The 22,844-nt window shown below is 33.5% G+C and overlaps 1 protein-coding gene and 1 long non-coding RNA gene across 4 annotated transcripts; both read left to right on the top strand.

Moving 5' to 3' along the window:
* The first annotated feature begins 599 nt into the window (after positions 1 to 599).
* Positions 600 to 10,154, top strand: LOC111883038 (DExH-box ATP-dependent RNA helicase DExH17). Of its 2 annotated transcripts, none has more exons than XM_023879395.3 (27): positions 600 to 773; positions 1,487 to 1,577; positions 1,898 to 2,081; positions 2,331 to 2,492; positions 2,572 to 2,809; positions 2,892 to 2,928; positions 3,000 to 3,046; positions 3,569 to 3,606; positions 3,748 to 3,769; positions 3,861 to 4,073; positions 4,157 to 4,313; positions 4,389 to 4,440; positions 4,905 to 4,976; positions 5,060 to 5,109; positions 5,192 to 5,309; positions 5,390 to 5,453; positions 5,534 to 5,617; positions 5,700 to 5,825; positions 5,908 to 6,104; positions 6,776 to 6,964; positions 7,070 to 7,321; positions 7,386 to 7,435; positions 8,172 to 8,189; positions 8,296 to 8,378; positions 8,460 to 8,658; positions 9,062 to 9,099; positions 9,450 to 10,154. In XM_023879395.3, the coding sequence occupies exons 2-27, from the start codon at positions 1,510 to 1,512 to the stop codon at positions 10,013 to 10,015; spliced, it is 3,324 nt and encodes a 1,107-aa protein (XP_023735163.1). In that variant the 5' UTR covers positions 600 to 773; positions 1,487 to 1,509; the 3' UTR covers positions 10,016 to 10,154. The 2 variants fall into 2 exon arrangements, with proteins under 2 accessions (XP_023735163.1, XP_052626684.1); XM_052770724.1 differs by lacking the exon at positions 600 to 773 and adding an exon at positions 818 to 916.
* Positions 10,155 to 12,176: 2,022 nt separating this feature from the next.
* On the top strand, positions 12,177 to 13,103 carry LOC111883107 (uncharacterized). 2 transcript variants are annotated; one of them, XR_002847336.3, is made up of 3 exons: positions 12,213 to 12,389; positions 12,480 to 12,601; positions 12,893 to 13,103. It is a non-coding gene; the product is annotated as an uncharacterized LOC111883107 (long non-coding RNA). The 2 variants fall into 2 exon arrangements; XR_008232284.1 differs by having other exon boundaries at positions 12,177 to 12,389; positions 12,480 to 13,103.
* The last annotated feature ends 9,741 nt before the right edge of the window (positions 13,104 to 22,844 follow it).

Here is a 22,844-nt window from a genome sequence, read left to right as displayed (position 1 = left end):
GTTACCCAAAATACTCACGTAATGTTTAATGTTTAACTTATATACTTATAGATAGTTTTTAGGTGTTTTGGATGTTTAATGTTTAGTGTTTAATATGTTGCTTAATAACTATATCTTAAGATTGTGGTGGTTGGATTTTACATTTTATATATCAAGAATAGTTAATCCGTGTTATTCGTGTTTATCATAAGCTACAAAATTCATACAAAATACAATATTTATAATCACATTGTAAATGTTATTTGGGTTATCCGACTCCTTAATCATATTGTACATGCTATTTGGGTTATTCAGGTCGGAACCGAATCGAACCGAATAATACCCGAACCGAACCGAACCCGTATTGCTTATTTGGTTCGGTTTTCGGTTCATATAATTACCCTTATTCGGTTTTCGGTTTATTCGAGTTCGGGTCAGTTCAGTTCAGTCCGACCCGAATAACATCCCTAGTCCTAAGACCACCTTTTCAATGTATGTAGACAGGTCCAAGGTAACCATTATAGTCCCATCTAACTATTTTTGACCCGTGCCCACAGTATAAATGATCAAGGAGTGCCCCAAACTCAAGTTTGCTAAATTTTATCATTAGGAGTGAACGAATGAATCTAAATTCTTTAACCCTTCTAATACTAATGCTCGATCGTTTAAACACTGTTATGTGTAATCTACCATTTCAATTCCTCCATATTCGCCTAACGCAAACCTGTCTCCCGCCAAAAGTACTCAATTCCACCGACTCCGAGTCCGACGAATTATTCAGCTTCTTCCTTAACGTCTCTCTCTCTCTCTCTCTCTCTCTCTCTCTCTCTCTCTCTCTCTCTCTCTCTCTCACACACACACACACACACACACACACGATCGTTCATTCACATAGTTTTCATGATTGAATCATCTCGCTCTTCCTTTGCCTGTTCATGTAAATTCTTCTCAAATTTTCTAATTTGCTTTTGAATTTCCATAAATCTGATTGGCTCCTAGTTTTTAATGGATCAATCAGGAGAGTATACGATAAATTTTCAGGAAAACTTGAATCGCTTTGGTTATGTGGAGAAGCAGATTTTCTGTTCAGAAGTAAACACTAAGAGCTAGTAGTTTTTATGTTCTAGAGTAATATAATTGAGCTTAATAGCTCTTCAGAGAAATTATAAGCTCTTCGTGAGACTTTTTCAGTCAGATACCATTTACTTCTGATAATTAAACGTATCTGAAATCAACATCAACTTTTCCAGATTTGTTCGGCTAGCAAGGCCAAATCTGCATTATCACATAATTGTGCAACAGTGCAAGTCTCTATGACACTCCTGCAGTTTTCAGAAGCTATCTCTAAGCTACTTTTTCTCAATTTAAGCTGCTTTATTTTTTTGACTGAGCAACTGCTTAAACTTTATTGATGTTTATGCTTATTTATCAGGTCAAGTACCTATAATGATATAGCTGTGATCTTAATCAATTCAATAACTATTGTTGGTTCATTGGCCTGCTGCAGTGCAATAGTAAATCAGCTCATCTATGGATTCGTATTCACTTAAGTCTGTCTCAGATCTACCTGATCCTTTCCGTGCAACATTTAGTTTCAGGTATGCCTTCAACATTAATGAACTTTGCATTTGAATTTAGTTGTTCGGATGTGTGATCTCTTTTAGCCTGGAACTGTGATTTATGTGTGGCACCGCAAGCTATTACACAGAGTAGTGAATGGATGCACAATTTCTGATACCTATTAAGTTGATCTCACCAGTTAACTAGTTATCGCAAATAGTAGTAAGATAATTCAGTGTTGATTATAGACCTCGCCCCATATCTACCTCCATGAACACAAAAATAATTATTCGTTTTCTATTTGGTGATAATCTCTCCTGTTTACTAATGACATCCATTCGATTCCTTATAATTACAGGTATTTCAACTCGCTGCAGAGTGAATGCTTTTCTGCTTGCTTCCACTCCGACATCAACATGGTTATTTCAGCACCAACTGGAAGTGGGAAGACGGTGCTTTTTGAGTTATGCATCTTACGACTTCTATCTAAGTTCATCACCCAGGAAGGAAGATTTATTCATACGAAGGGAACCTTAAAAACAGTAAGCTACATACCAAGTTTTGCTTTCTCTTGAATTATTTCCACAATAATCATTTAGTTTTTCAGCCCAATGTCATGTTATCACCATTAATACTTCATAAGTATATTGCAATTCACACTGATTCAAACCCTGCTATGATTTAGATCTTGGGAATGTGTTGTCTACTTGTCTTCACCCTTTACATTAATATATTTTGTTATGCTCAAGGGTTTTATTTCCCTTTATTTTATTTGGATTTTTGGTGTGAAGATATATATATCCCCATCCAAAGCTTTGGTAAAAGAGAAGCTCAGGAGTTGGAATCAGAAGCTTGGGTCATGGGGGATAAATTGCTTGGAGCTGACTGGGGATAATGAATCTTACAATATAAAGAGCATACAAGAGGCAGATATCGTATTGACTACTCCTGAGGTTGTAATTGTATATAGATTTACTTGTGTACTTTCCTTTTCCATCATATTTCATAACACTTACAGATGTTCATCTGCAGAAGTTTGATGCAGTGACTAGATTTGGCATCAAAGATGGTGGCCTAAGTTTTTTTAGCGATATATCACTAGTACTTATTGATGAAGTTCATTTGTTAAATGATCCTCGTGGAGCAGCTTTAGAGGCAATTGTTAGTAGAATCAAAATGATTAGTCGAAGTCCTCAAATGGAAACAAGTCCATTGGCCCATGTGCGTTTCCTAGCTGTTTCTGCAACAATTCCCAATATTGATGACCTTGGTAAAATTATTTACTTTCTCCATCATGCCTTCAAATTAGTCACACTTTGTTGTAATCTTTTGACCATGTTTGACTCCTGCAGCTGAATGGCTTATGGTTCCTATCCAAGGAATCAAAAGGTATATGTGATATCATTCAATGAATGAGTGTTATAGTTTCCTAATGGAATGGCTTTTTACCATTTGTACAGGTTTGGTGAGGAAATGAGACCTGTAAAGCTGACTACTAAAGTTTTTGGTAATCACTCTCATCAAATATTATTTTTGATTTGTTTGCTTAAGTGCTTTAAATCCATTTAAAATTTCATGCAAATACAAATCCAGGTCTGATTGTTTGTTAAGCCACACCACACTTCATAGCTGTCTTTTTTGTTGGTCATTTGCTTAAGGGCTAAATGCAAGAAATAACAACGTTCTTTTAATTTATTTTGTATATTAGAGCATCATACTTACATTTCTATATACCAGAGCATTGTACTTTCAACTTTATTCTTGTCAACGCATTGTACTTTGAAAAATCTACTCAATTATAGCATTGTACTTACAGTTTTATTCTACTCTGAAAATTCTATTCAAGTATACCAGTGAACATTGCTTTGTATTTGGATATAATTTTATAATTGGGTAGATTTTTTCAAGTAGAATGTTTTTATAGGAAAAAAATGAAAGTAGGATGCTATAACAAACAAATCTATAGAAGTACTTTATTGTTCCTTGCATATAACCCTTTTGCTTAATGTGGAACTTTTTTTCCTTGCAGGCTACACCCCAGCCAAAAATGACTTCCTTTTTGAGAAGGCAAGTGCTTCATGCTCTTGTATTATAAACTTCTCTTTATTCAACCTTTTCACTAAATATCAGTTCTATCTTTTTCACTATAAATAACATGAATACTTACAACTCACTAACCCTTTCCATTTCTTTCTTTTTGTGATTCAGCGGCTTCAAAACTACATCTTTGGTAAGTATAGACTCTAAGGATCTTATGCCTATAACTTTCAATAATCAAAACCCTAAATTAACAAAAAAAAAAAAAAAACCCTGAAATGCAGATCTCCTTATGCAATATTCTAGTGGAAAATCTGCACTGGTATTTTGCTCTACAAGAAAAGGGGCACAAGAAGCAGCACAAAGGCTGGCCCAGACTGTTATGACCCATGGATATTCAAACCCATTCATCAAAAGCATGGATCAGCAAGAAAGGTTGAGGGAAGCTTCACTCTCATGTGGTGACAAACAGATGCAGTCTTACATCCTTTATGGCGGTAAGTGAATTACATTATTTACAATCAAAGGAAAAAAATAAAAAATTAGATTACATAAAGTTGGCACAATTTTCATTGCTCAGTTGGTTATCACAATGGTGGACTTTCCCCAAAGGATCGCAGTCTGATTGAAGGTCTCTTTCTCAATGGTGATCTTCGAGTTCTATGCACCACAAACACCCTTGCCCATGGAATTAACCTACCAGCACATACAGTTATAATCAAATCAACACAACACTTGTATGTCTACACCTGCTTTTCTTAATGGCTAATCATTTAACTCTTTCCATACTTATTTTCTTTTCTTTTTAACAGCAACAAGGAGAAAGGAACTTACATGGAATATGATCGATCAATGATACTTCAGGTTTGCCACTTATCTGTCCACTTCATCAACTCATGTATGGTTAAACTGGCTCAATGGGTAATCATGTTTATCTGGATAAAGTGTTGTATTCATAAGGTTTGTTTCTTTTCAGACGTTTCTAGACTAAATAAACCGTCTAAATGACCATTTTACCCTTACATTCCAAAAACAAATTTCACGATATCCATCAATTTAACAATAGTAATCATAAGTTTTGTATACATAAGGTTTGTTTCTTCTCTAGACTAAATAAATCGTTTGAATGAGACTAAATGACCATTTTACCCCTACATTCCACATCCATCAATTTAACAATACTAATCAATTATAACATGAGAGGAGTTGGGAGGAAAAAAAGAAAAACAAATAAGTAAAAGCCTAAAAGGTTAGGTTTGAATGAGACTAAATGACCATTTTACCCATACTAATAATGTACTGATAGCCATCCCTTTTTGGTTGTGCAGATGTGTGGGAGGGCAGGGCGCCCACCATTTGATGATACTGGAATGGTCATAATCATGACAAGAAGAGAAACAGTAAACATACACAAACACACACACATATATTAGTTGTGCTACCTTTTCTGATAGATGATATGTTTTTTAAAATATGAATTTAGGTCCATTTATACGAGAACCTACTAGGTGGATGTGAACTGGTTGAGTCTCAGTAAGTTTACAAGATCTTTTAGCTAATTTTCAAGTGATTTACAGTCTCTAAAATTTATGTATCTTGTCCATTTTCTGTTCAGATTACTTTCCTGTGTTACTGAACATCTAGTTGCAGAGGTGGTTCAGTTGACTGTTCCAGATATAACAAGGGCAATAGAATGGATCAAATGCTCATATTTGTATGTGAGAATGAAAAAGGTTGTTAATATAATGCTCTAGCAAATGTCAACTTATTTTTTGTTATTCATATATTTCTAAAACCTCCGTTTTTATGTTAGAACCCTCAAAACTATGCAATAAAGAAAGAATTATCTGGTATCCATATAGAGAAGCATATACAAGGTATTTCAGTACAAAAATCAAGTTTTACATTATTTGCATCTATGTCAGTTTCTGACTCATTTTATAATATTATATTCCAGAGGTCTGTGTTCAAAAAGTCAAAGAGTTATCAGAGTACCAAATGATCTTGACTGAGGAAGATGGTTTTATCTTGAAGCCTCTTGGTATCTTTACTCTATAAAACTATTATATATTATACCCCATGCATACATATACATATGTTTTATATATTTCATGTATCTGCAGAACCTGGAAGGTTGATGACAAAGTATTATTTGAAATTTGACACGATGAAACACATTATGAAAGCTCCTGCAAATTGCAGCATAGAAGATGCACTTAATATTGTTTGTCGCGCAGAGGAAATATCCTGTATGTATTTATTTAACTGATTATATTAAATGTAAATAAATAATATGATGGAGCTCAGCTGACTTTGTTTCCTTGAATGAAGGGATACAATTAAGGAGGAATGAGAAGAAGCTTCTGAATGACATAAATAATGATAAAGATGGTAGGCTTCGGTTTCATGTTCTTGGAGATAAAGGGAAGAAGAAAAAACGCATACAAACCAGAGAAGAGAAGCTATTTATTTTGGTAAATGATTGTTTGACTGGAGATCCTACAGCCCATGACTTATCTCTTACCCAGGTTAGATTTTTCAAATTTCTAAAGGAGTAATTTACATTTTTGGTTCTGGAATATAGCTGATTTTTTCAAATTTGGCTCTTATTTGAGATTTTGTAACGTGTTTGCTCCATGTTCCAAGTAAAATGACTGTTTTGGGACCAAAATTTGCAAAAATCAGCTATACTCGGGGACCAAAGATAATCATTTTACTTGGAAGAGGACCGACCATATACATTATAAGGACTGTATTTACAAGAAAACTCTTTTCGGATCAAAATTTCAAATATCAGCTATACTCAGGGACCAAAAATGTAATTTACTCTTTATAAAGTTATGAAGTTTTTATCTTGTGTAAGTTACATTTTTAGTCACTGAGTACAGTTGATTTTTACAATTTTGGTCCCACAAAGGTTTTACTTGCATTCATGGTCCTTACTTGAGGTTCTTGTAAAGTTTTTGGTCCCTATTACCATTAAAATGACTAATTTTTGTCCTCGAGTATAGCCGATTATTGGCAATTTTGGTCCCAAAAATATAGTCATTTTACTTGAAAGATGGACCAAAAACATTACAAAAACCCCAAATAAGGAGTTAAGGACCAAAATATAGTCATTTTACTTGAAAAAATACTCAGGGACCAAAAATGTAGTTTACTTTTTTATCGCTTTCATATAACATTAAATGGCCTACAGGATACGAACTCCGTTTGTTCAAATGGTTGTCGGATTGCAAAATGCATGAAAGAGTATTTTATATATAAAAAGAATTACAAAGGAGCTTTGAATTCAAGCCTTTTAGCAAAATCTTTACATCAAAAACTCTGGGAAGACAGTCCATATCTTCTGAAACAATTACCAGGCATTGGTATGGTGACAGCAAAGGTATTACTCCATCTTTTTTAAAATTTCAAAATCTATACAACAAAATTACAATTTTAACCTTTGTAGTTTGTATACACCACAATTAATCCTTTATTTTTTGTTCAGGCCTTACAATCTATGGGAGTAAAGTCATTTGAGACCCTTTCTGAAGCAGACCCAAGGAAAATAGAGATGGTTACTGGTAGAAAGTTCCCATTTGGAAACCACATTAAGGAATCACTGTTGTCACTTCCACCAAAAGTAGATATGAAACTTGAGGAGATGACATGTCCAAATTATGGAAAGTCAAAACTGGTTATGACATTAACCAGATTGTCAGAGTCACCACAAACAAATAAACGGCATTATGCTGATGTGGTATGTGATTAGGAACATATTTTTGGAATATAATACTTTTTAAACACTACTTTTGTTTTCACAGGTTGTTGCTACAGAGGAGGATAACTTGATAGTTTTCCATGAGAAAATAAGGTAATAAAACTGGAATTTGAACCACGGTTTAAAGTGATAAATAGCAATATACTTTCATTGAGCTGTTTATTATTCGCATCTAAATCTAATTTCTTCCTATTACAGCATTGTACTTTGAAAAACCTATCCGGTTATAGCAATGCCATTCAAATACTAAACAATTTTCACTGCTATAATTGGGTGGATTCTTCATAATATAATGTCTCAATAAGAAAAGGGTTAAATGCAAGATATAGCAACCTACTTTGATTGATTTGTTTATTATAGCATCACACTTTCATTTCTTCCTATTACAGCACTGAACTTTGAAAAATCCACCCAATTATAGCATTGTCATTCAAACACAAAGCAATTTGCATGAATATAATATGTTGAAAGTACAATGTCCTGATAAGAAATTTTTTGGAAGTACATTGTTATATTTGGTAAGATTTCTCAAAGTGTGTCGCCTTAATAAGAAAAGACTGAAAGTATAATGTTGTAACAGAAAGATTTGAAAGTAGGAGGTTATAACTTATAATACTCTAATAAATAATGAAAGTATGTTGCTATTTCTCACATTAGACCCTAAGAAAAAGTTGAAAGTATAATTTTGTAGTAGAAAGAAATGAAAATAGGATGCTATCATAGAAAAAGACAGAAGTTATGTTCATATGATTGCTATGATAATGCTTCAGGCATCTTTGATACATTATGTTGCAATAGTGACTTACTGTTTTCTAATTTGTTTCTGCAGGGTGGAAGAATTCACAAGGTTTTAAAGACGTTTCCTTCCACCAAATAATCCTTCTTTAAGTATATTCTTAACTTATTTGCAACAATTATTATTTTTATAATTATGTAATTATCTATGTGCACAGCCCATACAGTGCAACAATACTAGTTACAAGCCATTTGCAAGGGAAGCTAACTGTTAAGGCAGATCTAATCTTCGAAGAATTCAGTGAAGTTTCATCTTGTTAATTCCTTATTTCTGACTTTGATCTATTTTCACTCATTTCAGTGTTGATTTGATTTCATGCAGTTGGTATTGACCTACACCAAAAGGTTATACTAATGAAGGATATTAGCTCAAATATCTATCATAAACAGGGAACAAAAAAACTCTCATTGCCTCCATCAACCGATGTCTGCATAATTGACCCCGAAAACAATGATTCACCCCAAGTTCCAGCTGGCAGGTCTCAGAAATCGTTAAAATCCAAAAACGAAGAAGCTTCCATGTATGCTCTTAACCATATAAATCTTATCAGTATTCCATTGGTTTATATGCAAGAAATAGCAACATACTTTCATTTCTTTGTGTATTGTAGCATCCTACTTCCATTTCTTTTCATTACAGCATTGGACTTTACATTTTTTTTTAACTAAGGCATTGTACTTTCAAAATATTTTTCTATTAGGACATTAAACTTTGAAAAATCTACCCAGTTCAGTTATAACAGTGAAAACCGTTGTGTTTGGATGACATTGATATAACTGGATAGATTATTCTAAGTACAATGTTTTGATAGGAAGAAATGAAAGTGAGATGCTATAATAAACAAATCAATCAAAGTACATTGCTATTTATTGCATTTAACGCTATTACATTTACTGATTAATTTTTTTCCTTTTGGTGAGCAGACCCAGTTTCAAACTCTTAGATGAAGATTCAGATGAAGGTAATGTTTCCTTCTTTCCAATACTGTCACAGATATACTTATTTTTGAGACTTGACTTTATAAGCTTAATGGATTAAGCACTTAATCTGACAGCTGGATATGGTTGTTACTTTTGACTTAGTCTAGACAGAATGACTTAATGAGTTAAGCCAAAAAGACATGAATTAATGTGCTCAGACACTAACTCATTTAGATGGTTTATTCAGTCCAGGAAAAAAAAGAACAGACCTTATGTAAAAAGAACATTTTATTCACACATAAATCATTATCCCTTACTTTTGAAAATCTGTTTTTGTAGTTAATTTATCAAGTTAACAGTGCATGCTAATTACTAAATATGGTTTCTATAGGTGAGCCTGTTGTTGAGATTGAGAATGATGATGATGATGATTGCAAAATCATTAATGAGAGAACTGTTTTCGATCACATTCGTGAAAAGGCCAAAAGCTTACCTTCCTTTACAACCACACCAACTACTGAATGCCCTCCATCTCTAGAGACATTAAGTCTCATCAGAAAGCGTACACGCGAGCGACACCTGGCACTCGATGACCCTTCAGAATTTTCAGCCAATCCATGTGAAGAAGAATTTCAATCAAGCGAGCCACACAGAAACAGTAAAAACAACACACTAACTGGAGAGACGATATTTGATCATATAAGAAAGAAAGCCAAAAGCTTCCCTCGAGTTGATGAAATCAAGACGTTGACCACTAAGTCAACTGTTACTAATTTTGACTTATTCGCAGACACAAAGTCGATCGTTTTGGATTTGGAACCTATGAAACCCCGAGAGTACCATCCTAAGTCTCCAAGTCTAGCAAACAGACAATTATGCTCATTGGCAACAGAAACCGAAAAGAGACAGGTAACAGATCCTTTTCTTGGTTTCAAAAGTGTCTTTTCGTTTCTTTAAATGTTTTTTACACTATAAAACATATAGCTTGATGCCTTAGAATAAGAAACTGCATTGATACATTGTGTCTTCATGGGTTAGTTTAGACTTTCGTGTATACTTGGAACATTTAAGGGGTACTTTAGTACTTACAGACTTACAGTTGTTATTTTGTTAAAAGTTTTGAAACTAACAGGGTTTCTATTCTATGATGAGTTTCAACTTTCAAGAATCACTATATTTCACAAAATGGTCCCTATGTTTCACACAATTGCAGAAATGATCCTTGAGTTTCACAAAAATACAGAAATGGTCTTTGCATTCCACAAAATTTTCAGAAGTGGTCCCTTCCCGATAGCAGAATTGCAGAAATGGTGATGTGTTTCACAAAATTACATAAATAGTCCCTGCCTATGGCCTAATAGGAAAATAACAGAAATGGTCCCTCTGTTTCACAGAGCTTATAGAAATGGTCCCCGTGCAAAAATTTGGACAGATTGGATATAAGTGATAAAGTTGAATGGGTATTTTCTTTTGAAACTTAATTAACTTATAATTTTGAATTTTCTTTTTATCTTTCTACTTTGACGGATTCTATATAAGTGGCGTCAATTGAAAATTTAACTAGTCTTATTTGATTTTATATTATTATATAAGGTCTCCTATTTAGAAAATTTTGAGAACTTTTTAATTTTTATGACCTTTGAGTATAGTATCCTTGTTTTTATTTATGTTTTGGTTACAAAGGTCTCTCAATTACATTTCAAAAGATGAGATTTTATTTTGTTGGATTGGATATTTTAGTGTGGATTTTAAAAAGTATATTTTAGGCTTCTTTAATTAAAAATCCATTCAAATGATATTATAAAACATGTGATGGAGACATTTGTCAACATGAGCATTGAATGCTCGGAGCCAAACATGGACGTGAACCTATAAATCGGTCTAAAACACGAAAATCAACCGACATGTATTTTGGTTGGTAAGAGTTTTGAGAAATTGGAAGTTCTATTATACTTAAAGATATTTGGTCTGAGATATTAGATTAGAATCATTAGATCTTTTATTAGTTGTGGTTGCCTTTTTTTATATAGACACAAAGCTTGAGTATGTATGGGCCATGTATCACATTCACATCTCAACATCTCAAGCCAACGCTCATGATTTGGCTTGTCTTGTGGAACCAAATTTAACGATTGACAAAAGAGCACAAAAAATGTAAATTTCATTTTGGAGAAAAATACAAGGGATAAAATATGATATTTAACAAAATTACCATGCTTTTTTGCTAATCACAAATAGACAATCAATTTCATATTAAAAAAAAAAAAAACAAATTGATTCCCATCACAAAAAGAACAAAAAATGTAAATTTCATTTCGGAGAAAAATAGAAGGGATAAAATATGATATTTAACAAAATTACCATGCTATTTTGCTAATCACAAAAAGACAATCAATTTCATATTAAAAAAAAAAACAAATTGATTCTCATCACAAAAAGAAGATGATTTGTATACAACAATTTTTCTCCATACACAACAATTGGTGCCCAAAAAAAACCTTAAAAAAAATTAAAGAAAAAAGTTATTTGAAATAAGGATTTTTTTTTTAAATGATAGGAAGCGATTTTGATTTTTCTTTTGAAATTCACAACTAACCGGTGTTCAATAAAAAAAATGGTTTGTTCACTAACTGTCACACTATAAATATTAAATATTAAAATGGGCATTCTTGTAATTATACCGATATATATATATATATATATATATATATATATATATATATATATATATATATATATATATATATATATTTTGGTCCATTGGGTCTAAAGGAAGGGACGTAACCAATATAGGGTAAGAGTGAGTTTTGGTCCACCAACACAAAATTAAGGTTATATATATATATATATATATATATATATATATATATATATATATATATATATATATATATATATATATATATATATATATATATATATATATATATATATATATATATATATATATATATGTTAAAATGTTTTTAGCAACTATTGTGTGTATGTATGTACCAATGCGAATTTAAGAAATAATAAATTATTAAATAAATCATTTAAGGATATTATAGTAATCTTGACATATTTAATTATGGTAGATAACTAATATAACAAAACTATAATGGCAATTACACATTATTACTATTTTATTAATTAGAAAAAAGAAAAATATCCTATAAATTAGCACAAAACGTATACAACCATGAACCAACCATCTTCTTCTAAACCTAGACCCAATTTTCCTTTGAACGCCGATCAGCCTTCTATCTCGTTCATATTTTTTTTTCTCATGTAATACCACATGCCGGAGACCAGACGACTAAGCCTTTCTGAGGAACAAACAATTAGTACAGTAAGTATTTATAAAGTTTCATAGATTTTACTATTTTAGCAATGAATGATATGAATGTTATATTTTTGTTGAATTTTATTGGTGTTGTAGGTTTCGAGGCAAGCAAGAACTGAGATTGGAATCAATTGGGTCCCAAACATGAGAACATAGCCATATAAAGTGACACGTATATGTGAGATTACAACCACTCTCATTCTACATGGCCTTCCAAGGTATTGCTTTTGGTGAATGGCGACACATGCCTTTTTTTTTTTTTTATCTATATCTATATAATTAAATAATTAAATAATATATATCATTAGGTTTCTTATTGGGACAATCTTGACAGATTCTAAAGCTGTATAAATCTGGCAAGATGTCTTTATATATGTATGTGATTAAGTATATTTGCTTAACTGGTAATCGATTAGAATAAATTAAAATTTTTTAATGTCTAACACATTCTATTAAAATTTATAGTTTAAAGTTGATTATGTTTTTTTTTGTGGATATAAATTTTGAAGAAGCAGCCATTGATGTTGAAAAAGAGAAAACATAGAGAACGAGAGTATTTTAGCAGAACGTATTCTGCCAGATTGTATTCTTTCAAAATAGATTAGTGTTCTGTTTTTGGATTTTGATGTTTTTATTTTTATTTTTTTAACCATTATTGGTTTTAATCTTTAAGAATAAATGTAATTCTTAAACCATTATTAATCATTTTTTTTTTCAGAATGATTGTAATAATTTTTTAGTCTTATTATTTACGAATTAATGTTTTTAGTAATTCTTAAAAAACATAATCTATATTCTTTAGAAAATGTTATTCTTACCAATATGTTGTATAATTCTTTAAACATGTTAATTAAAAAATGTATTGAATGAACCATATTCTGCAAGAATAAAATCAAAATATATTTATTAGTTTATGTTTTGACTCTTTGTTATTCTGACCGAATAAAATCAGATATTATTAGAAATTATAATAGAATTAAATTTGAATTAATTTAAACAATTCAGATTTAAAAAAAAGAAAATTAATTATCCCTTAAAATCCGAAAATTTCCTTTTTTAATGTAAGTTAATTGACCAAAACACCATTTTGCTGAAATTTGTGTGATTATATGGTATATATTATCTTATTGTAATATCTTAGACCCTCAAATCAATGACCATTTATTTTATTCATCAATTGGTCCAGAATTGTGCGTACACATAATAGATGTAAAAAACAAAATAACCTAGCTATATATATATATATATATATATATATATATATATATATATATATATATATATATATATATATATATATATATATATTTGTTAAATAAAAGGAATTTGGGTTGTAATATGACCTATTTCATTTAAAACTAGAAATTAGTATAAGAGAATACATTATTGTTTATGTCAATTAAACTTCATTTTAGATTATTTTAATGATGTAAGATAACATCATGTGCAACTTAAAATAAACAATTTAGTTAAGAATGCATATATAATTACATTTTGTTATCGTTTGAAGAATTTTGTCACTTATTCATATTTTGTATATTATTTGATATACCCTAAAATAAAATCCAAGCTGGTCTAAACTCTAAAGAGATGTCCGTGGTCATGGAGGCACCTATGGACTTGGATTTGTTTGAAACTTCATGTAGGTGGTATGGGTTCTTTCCAATTTAAATTAATATTTTTATTTGGAGATTGATGTTGGATAGACTTCCTACGATGAGTGATTTGGATAAAAGAGACGTATAGCTTGATTCTCTTCTGTGTCCGTCGTGTCAGCATGAGATAGAGGATGTGAATTATTTGTTCCTTAAATATATGTTAGCTCGAGAGCTTTGGCTAAAATTGGCATCTTGGGTAAATATGTGGATTTCTCTTCTATTTCCGATTTGATGTAGTGGATTGATGTCATGTGGCCATGTGGGGTCACTATCGACTCGGTTGCTTTACTTTAATATGGGTGTTGTGGACATATAAAAATATGTTTCTTTTCGGAACCAATAAGTACAAGAAAGAGTTTTTATTTGATTCAATTATTTATTTTTCGTTCAATTGGATAAAAATCAGAAATTTAGAAGGAATTGAAATAAGTGGATGTTAAATCCTCTGATAAACTAATTGTTTTTGCTTTGCTATCTTTTTGCTAATTTGTCTTTTATTGCATTCGGCCGTTTAAAAAATGCTGTAAAATAGTAGAGATTCAGATACGATAGTATATTTCGATTGACAAAAACTTATTGATTTTACTTGATTTACAGTAAATCCGAAGTAAAATAAAATCTGAAATAACTTGAAATTTCGAAGGAATTTTAATTATGTTGGCTATAACTTTTCGTGGGGTAGCTGCAAACTTCATAACTTGTCTTAAATCCCTTAGGATTTTATATGAGTTTTCATCCATTTATTTCATTTATAATCTCGTGAATTGTCGATGTAAACATAAAAAATCCGGTTATTCATTCTTTTCCCATTGCTTCTTTGACCTTTTTTATAACTTAGGATTAAAAAGTTGTTCCTTTTGAAAGGTAAAAGCGTTTTTTTTTTTTTTTTTTTTTTTTTTTTTTTTTTTTTTTTTTTTCTTTTGAAGAATTGCATATGTATTAATGTATAGAATATAGATGGATGGCCACCAACCGAGAATTGATTTCTGAAATTAATTCAAAAAGGTTATGTGGGACAGGGCGGTGTGGTTGATGACTTCCCTTTGAAAATTTTGTTAATTGATAAATACTTAGATGGCGACCCGGCCGAATATTTATATGCCATAATGGCTTTTGTTGTACCATCTATTTATTTACTTAAAATAGGGTGATTTTGTGGTCTTAACTATTAAAACAAACCAGTTTAGATAAAAATTTATTCAAACGAATTAAACAGATCATAAACATAAAAGTATATTGAAAAATTTAAATATTTTTTTAAATTGTTTTATTCAAAAGAATTAGTTTAATAGTAACCATTGGATAACACAAGTTTGTCGAGATCTTTATAAAAACACACATTCAATTCAAGGCTATGATTATTATGTATCAATTAGTCCACCGGTTATTCAAAGCATGAAAACAAACATATCTTACACTATTTTTTCCGTCCCAAAATTATTGTCCACAAACAAAAAAAAACACACAAATTAAGAAAATATTAATTATCACTAATTTTATTAAATAAAATGATAATTATACTATTTTGTTGCATTTAATTTAATCATTTTGTTGAATTTAATTCCATAGTAGTTTAACTATTATTTTGAGACAACCCAAAAACAAAACATAGACCATTAATATAGGACAGAGAGAATAATAAATAAAAAACTTTTTGTCAAATATCACATGCTCATTTATTTTGTTATACCTCATTTTGTAGTGATTTTAAATTTTTTACATGTTATTTTATTTTATTTTATTAAATTTCACATAATATTTACATATAATAATTACAATAAATGTGATAATAAATGAATATCAATTTTATTAATGGACATGTCTTTTAATTTCAAAATCCCTAAATTAAAACCATATTAATTTTCTTTGTTTATTTATCTAAATTATTTGTTTAATGTTAAAAAAATCAGTTGAATATTAATAGTTCAATATTTTAGTCATTTTTTTATAAATTTAAACTTCTTAAATATTTAAACATTTATATTTAACTTTTTTTAAAATAAACTTATATAATACATAAGTCTTATAACTAGTAACGTATGAAAGTAATGTTTTCCGTTTAGATAAATATATTGTTCCTAAAAAAAATATCCAAAAAAACTAATTTAGATAAAAATCTATTGGAACGAATAAAAAAATATCATAAAAGTATATTGGAAAATTTAAATACTTTTTAAATTGTTTTATTTTAAATAATTAGTTTAATAGTAATTATCGGATAACACAAGTTTGTCGAGATCTTAAAAAAAACACACACACATTCAATTCAAGCCTATCATTATTATGTATCAAGTAATCCACCGGTTATTCAAAGCATGAAAGCATACATACAGGGGCGGATTTAGGGGGGTTCTGGGGTGGCACCGGCAACCCCTAAATTTTCCGGCCGCAGTGGAAAAATTTTCGAAAATTTTTAAAATTTTTATTTTTTCTATTATCGTGCAACCCCTAGTTTTCCCGTGCAACCCCTACTATGAAATCTTGCGTCCGCCCCTGCATACATATAACATATGAAAGTAATGTTTTCCATTTAGGTTAAAAGTTACATCCACTTCTACAATGCTACTCGAGGTAGATCTATGTATTTCTATAACATAATATCATATTTTAGCATAATGGGCAACCATCCCTTTAATTATAACCATTGACCTATTTCTTTATCATATGACATTTTCCCATAGAAACGCTACACTTCAATTTTCCTAGTTAATTCTTTCGTATCCCTAAGTTTATAGATGGCTTCAAAATATTTCATAAGTTGATAAGTAATCGGCTTATGGGAGCTAGGTTTCTGAAGGTGAAGGTTCTTGAACATTGATACACAATTTATATACTAGTTTTAATCTATAAACCTAACAAATTTTAACTATCTAAAACACAACACACAGTGTACCTAATCGAGCAATAGAATAATTCAGGTAAGTCGAGAGCCGAACACATGGTACGGGTATAAGTAAAAGCCAAAATATCTACTAAAGTTAACTAATTTAAACAAAACAAATAAGGAGATTGTTCTGATTTTTCAAGATCAAAAAACTTAAAAACAATTATCAAAAACAATTAAAACTAAAGAAAAGCAGAAAACGGATTCTAAGGCAAGATTTAAAGAAGATTTTCGTTTAGATACGATTCACCTATTCTCTATAGTTGATTTTATGGATAGTGCAATAGATTTATGTTTCGTTGCTTACCGACTCCTATAATGATTAGAATCATGCTCAAAAGACTAATCATTTGATTCAATAAGATTATCTATTCAACGATCAAGTGGACAAACAACCAAACAAACTAGTATCAAGTTCGAATTATGCAAAACTTGAAACAATGATTGACATTTAGTTATAATAAACACCAAATCTACATATGAATGTTCATCACATATTAGCTACCACATTAATTTACCAACTTGTCTATTTAACCCTAGGTTTTTGATCAAAACACTAGCCTTATAATTTCATAAATCACAAAATCATAAGATTCATGTATACTTTGGTTGACTCGATCCAATTCTTCATGCTTCCACCTCCAGATTTTGCTTCCTTTTAATCCTGAGTATGTCTTTGCTGCTATAAAACAGAATTTAAACATATTATGTACATTTTGTCCTAAAATAAACACAAATGTAGCTAGAAATACTAAGATAATGCTCAAATAATTATTGCAATATCAAAATACTCTCACACTTGACTTTTGCTCGCCCCCAAGCAAAACTGATTTGATTATTATATCATCACATCAAAACCTTAGCTACCAACATTGTTCAAGACAATCCAAATTGAACTCATTCATTATATTTCACCTTAATGCATATACTTGTGACTAATGATTCATAAGTACTTCTCAATCCTAAACACTCACAATCCTTAAAAAAACTTTCCATTCATTTTGAACAACATTTATTTTTGGCAGTCCTACCATTTTTACCCTTTTATTTACCCCCTTTTGTTTCAAAAATTCCAAGTGACTCAACTTTAAAAAGAAAAATACTATATAATATAATTATCCTAAAAATATAACTACACTTTTATTGCAATTTTATATTTTCGTTCAACTTTTCTCTTTTTCACTTTTGTTTAATTTTTTAATTTTTTAATTTTCTTTTATCTTTTCTCAATACTTCAACTTTCAACTTTCACATATAAGCAAACAAATAATTTGAAGTTCAACTTTATTGCCACTAATGGGACCCATGAATTTTTATGAAACCCGTTTAAATAATATTTCTTCCCATCCATCCAAGTTTTTGATAAATAGGGGATAGATATATAAAATATCCCCATGGGGAATACTTATCGAGTTTCAGAGATCACAGATTGATCCCACTCCTGAACTATTACTTATTTTTCATATATAACTAGACTCAATAATGCGGAAAATTAAACAGACAAACTTGGAAAATTGACTCGCTTTATTTTAATAGAAAGGACACGAGAGATAAATCAGTCACCGGTAGGCTTTTTATTAGGTCTAGGTGTAACACCCGAAATCAGAAAGATCAAGAAAGGAAAGGAGAAACCCTAAGTTAAAGAGGGTTGACTCGGCGAGTCTGTAGCCCGACTCGTCGAGTAGAGACGGGATTTCGAGCACGTGTAAGTCGGCGACTCGACGAGTCCATATTCGGGACTCGGCGAGTCTGCTTGCCAGGAAGAAACCCTAAATCCCCGGGTTTGCTCACTATTTAAGCAATGTTATGTGCCCCCAAACTCGCCTCCTTCACCCTCAGAGAGCTTGTGAGAAACCCTAAACCATCCCTTGTATGATCTAAGTGTTTTTGTGTGGATTCTTGAAGGATTGAAGAAGAAAAAGAAGAAAGGACCAAAAAGAGGAAGTTTAGAGCAAAGATCCAAGGCCAAAGTCAGAGTTCATTGAGGTATGTCTCGGAATTATCCTGTTTTGTGCTTAAAACCTCCATTAGAACACCTCTAAGGCTAGTTTAATGTATTTTCCAAGCTTTATAGTTGTATGGATGCCTTGTTGGGTCGAGATATCCCTAGATCTGTTCATTTAGGAGTGTTAGAGCCCTGATCTAGTGCCTTTTCGAAGTTTCCTTGCTTGAGAACCCTAGATCTAGCCTTTATTGTGCTTTTTGAGCCTTTTAATCTTCATGGGTGCATATGGGCACGTAAAGATAGAATCTTTACGTGTTAATCGAGCTAAGGGAGCCCAGATCTATAAGTTTTATGCGTTGGATTCAAGCAGAATCGAGTTTAGAGTAGCTGCATGCATGCGACTCGGCGAGTCAAGTCGCGAGTCCCCGATTTTTCCCCTTTTGAGTGATGCCGAGTGGGGACCAGTGAGTAGTAGAGTGGACTCAGTGAGTTGGAGGTCAGACTCAGTAATGGAGGGACTCGACGAGTTGTTCATACAACTCGGCGAGTCCAAGGCAATCTTCTTAGCTCAAGAACAACACGTCGAGTTGTTCATACGACTTGGCGAGTCGGATGCAGATAGCCTGAGTTCTAGAATCGAAAGGGAACTCGTTGAGTTGATGCCATACTCGACGAGTAGCCGCGAGTAGGGTTGAGAAATGAGAATAGAGACTCGGCGAGTTGGCGGCCCAACTCGGCGAGTCAGGTCAACTGTAGGTTGACTTTGACCGAGAGAGTTGACTTTGACCAGGGGTAAAAGAGTCATTTTACCCCAATTCAGTTATTAGTATTTGATTGAGTGTGTTTATGGAATTGTAGCCGGGGAGATACCAGAGTAGCAACAGATAGCTTCCAGAGCCATACACTCAGCAACCAGTTCACGAGGTGAGTTTCCTTCCAGAAGGAACGGGTCTAAGGCCACAATGTCGGCCCGTTTAGCTAGCAGTAGTTTCCGGATTTTGATCCGATGCATTAGTTAGTATGTTTGATGCCTTCGTGGCTCAGACAGGATTTATGTGTTATGCGTTCCGGGCTACGGCCCGATGCAGTATGCAGTATATGTGTGTTCATGCTAGTTGATATGTTTATGTTATGTGATGTTCAGTTAGTTCCGGACTTTGGTCTGATGCAGGGGGAAAGGCCCCAGTTAGTCCGGACTTCGGTCCGATGCAAGGGACAAGGTCCCAGTCTGTTAGTCCGGACTTTGGTCCGATGCAGGGGGCAAGGCCCCAGTTAGTCCTGACTTCGGTCCAATGCAGGGGACAAGGTCCCAGTTAGTTAGTCCGGACTTCGGTCCGATGCAGGGGACAAGGTCCCAGTCAGTTTCCGGACTTCGGTCCGATGCAGGGGTCAAGGCCCCAGTTAGTCCGGACTTCGGTCCGATGCAGTGGGCAAGGCCCAATATGTGCTTTATATGTTATTGTATGGTATGTGGTAGATTGGGGGAGCTCACTAAGCTTCGTGCTTATGGTTTTCAGTTTTGGTTTCAGGTACTCAGTTTTCAAAAGAGGAGCTCGGGAAGATTGCAGTGCACACACCATAGTCAGTTAGCCTGGGAATGTTTGACTCTGATAATGAGATTATGTTTTGAATTTAATACTTGAAAGTTATGTTATGACTTATGATACGTTTTTATAAATCTGGTTTTAGTAATGTTTTAAAAAGAACTTTTTAGTCAGGATTTTTGGGTCATTACAAGTTGGTATCAGAGCCTTGGTTTGAGGGATTCGGACATACCCTCGGGCGTGTCTGAACTCAAACTAAGGGATTGGTATAAAGGTTTTCAAAAGGAAAAGACAGTTGTGGAAAAGGAGTTTGAGAAAAGAAAGGAGTTTGAGAAAAGAAAGGAGTTTTAGAAAAAAGCAAAAAGAATATTTAGAAAGTAAATAACTTGAAAAGAGAAAAAGGGTGTGGTGCATGCAATCAGCCGAGCTCAAGTAAGTACTCCCAAATTACCCATACAAGTTACGTTATGATTATCAGTATCAGTATCAGTTTCAGTATCAGCTTCAGTTTCAGTTTCAGTTTTAGTTTCAGCTTCAGTTTCAGTAGAACAGCATGCTAGAATAGGACTAAGGATCTAGGATGATGCGTTATGTGCCTGCTTTATGTGTTTCAGCTTGATAAGAATTTCATGCTAGTGATGAGTAGACAGTAGTAGGATAGCCTGTGTAGGTCATGCCTGATAGTATGAGCTTAGCATTGTATGCTAGTACAGTTTCTTGTTATGAGAATAGTTTTGCCTGAGTATGTTTCCTTTATCCGAATGCTGCTTGCTTTGTGCTTTGTGGGACTCTGAGTGATGGGAGTTATCCATTAGGTGAATACGTCACATCACATGTGAGCAGGGTTGAATAATCTCAGAGTGCTGGATTTGGCCCTATTGCGCAGCTCTCGTTTGAGTTTAACCATTGTAGGGACGAGACTTTTACTCGAATGATTATCCGAGCCTCATTGCATGTGATGGTATTCAGGTGGTGGCTAATTGGCATTACAAGGAGGCCTTCAGCAGCTGAGGATTGGTTTGGGTGGAGTTAGAGGTTCCCTAGGGCACGCCTAGGATGAGAGTAGCAGAGATCAGTAGTAGAGAAAAGGGGACTTGGTGGAGTTGAGGTAACTCTTGAGGAAAGTACGGATAGATGTGGAAGGTAGTATGGGCCCGTACTACTAAATGCAGAGGATCCGTACTCGATTCAAGAGGAGCCAAGGCAAAACCAGGGAACTAGTAGAGTGTGTGAGAGATCCCTCAGCAGTAGTGTGTAAATTGATTAGGAATTGTTATATTTTCAGCATGGTGACGTTGCACGAGATATCAGTTGGCAGTTCAGGTGCCGGGGAGGGATCTGGCTCAGGCTCTAGAGCCGGGCAGCTTGAGGATCAGATGAGGGATTTCATTTCCATAGAGATCATGCGCAACATCATTGATCAGACTCCAGTGATTTTCGGTTCGGTTAGAGAGGCCATTGTGGAGCTCATGAACAGTCATCTTGAGGCCTTTAAGGCCGGGATAGTTTTAGGACAGATTGGGGCTCGTCTAGACCCTGATTCTTATGGAGTTCAGGGATCCATCGGGAAAGGAGATCCCATTTCTAGTTTTTGCCATCAGGGGATAGGAGTGAGTGGGGCACCCTGTCTCCAAGAGAGACCTTTGCATGATTGGATAATTGAGGAGGTTACGCGAGCCATTTGCGAGGATCTGCCCGACATGGTTGTGAGGATCACTGATAGGTTGATTGCGAAGCTCCAGGATCAGACAGCTGTTGTTCAGTCGACGGGCGGTGTCGACAAGGTAACGCAGGAGCGAGAGACGGGCAGGGAATCGGAAAGGAAGAGGAAAACGGATGAAACTCAGGGAGCCGCGGGTTCGGGCAAGAGGCCCAAGGGGTCGGATTTGAGGACGAGGAAATATCAGAGCCGCAGTCAATGCGGGAAGTGTGGTAGGACGCACATGGGTACATGCAGGCGTAGAAGTGGGGGCGATGTTGGATGTTTCAAGTGCGGCCAGATTGGCCATTTTAGCAGAGATTGTACTGTTACCATCGCCCAGGGACTTGATCCGATATGTTTCCATTGCAGTCAGAGGGGCCACAAGAAGGCCCACTTTCCGAGTTTGTATACAGCAGGGCAGGTGCCAGCTCCTACCCTTGGGACTTCAAGTACCGCCAGTGGTTGCCGAGGCCGGGCAAGGGCGCCCACGGCTCGGAGCTGAGTTTTCTGGTTGATTTCAGCAAGGATTCGACAGCGCTGAGTGATGGAGGTATGTATCTTTTACCTCCCTGTCAATTATTATTCATGTTATTATTTGTTATGTTGTTGCATTGATATCAATAAGTATATGTGTTGGGGGTATTATATTACCTACTTGTGACGGAGTTTTATGCCATCTGCATACCATGGGAATAGAATGGTGAATTGGAGGTCGTTCCCTCTAGATC

Source organism: Lactuca sativa, chromosome 4 (assembly GCF_002870075.4).
Source record: "Lactuca sativa cultivar Salinas chromosome 4, Lsat_Salinas_v11, whole genome shotgun sequence".
NCBI lineage: Eukaryota > Viridiplantae > Streptophyta > Magnoliopsida > Asterales > Asteraceae > Lactuca > Lactuca sativa.
The sequence above is the reverse complement of the archived record's forward strand: the minus strand, read 5'-3'. Positions and strand labels throughout refer to the sequence as shown.

Bases quoted from the DNA above. Each gene is read 5' to 3' on its own strand.
- LOC111883038 (XM_023879395.3), top strand. From the start codon at position 1,510: ATGGATTCGTATTCACTTAAGTCTGTCTCAGATCTACCTGATCCTTTC. The intron at 4,314-4,388 runs GTATGTCTACAC...TCTTTTTAACAG, and splicing joins ATCAAATCAACACAACACTT to CAACAAGGAGAAAGGAACTT. The intron at 4,441-4,904 runs GTTTGCCACTTA...TTGGTTGTGCAG, and splicing joins ATCGATCAATGATACTTCAG to ATGTGTGGGAGGGCAGGGCG.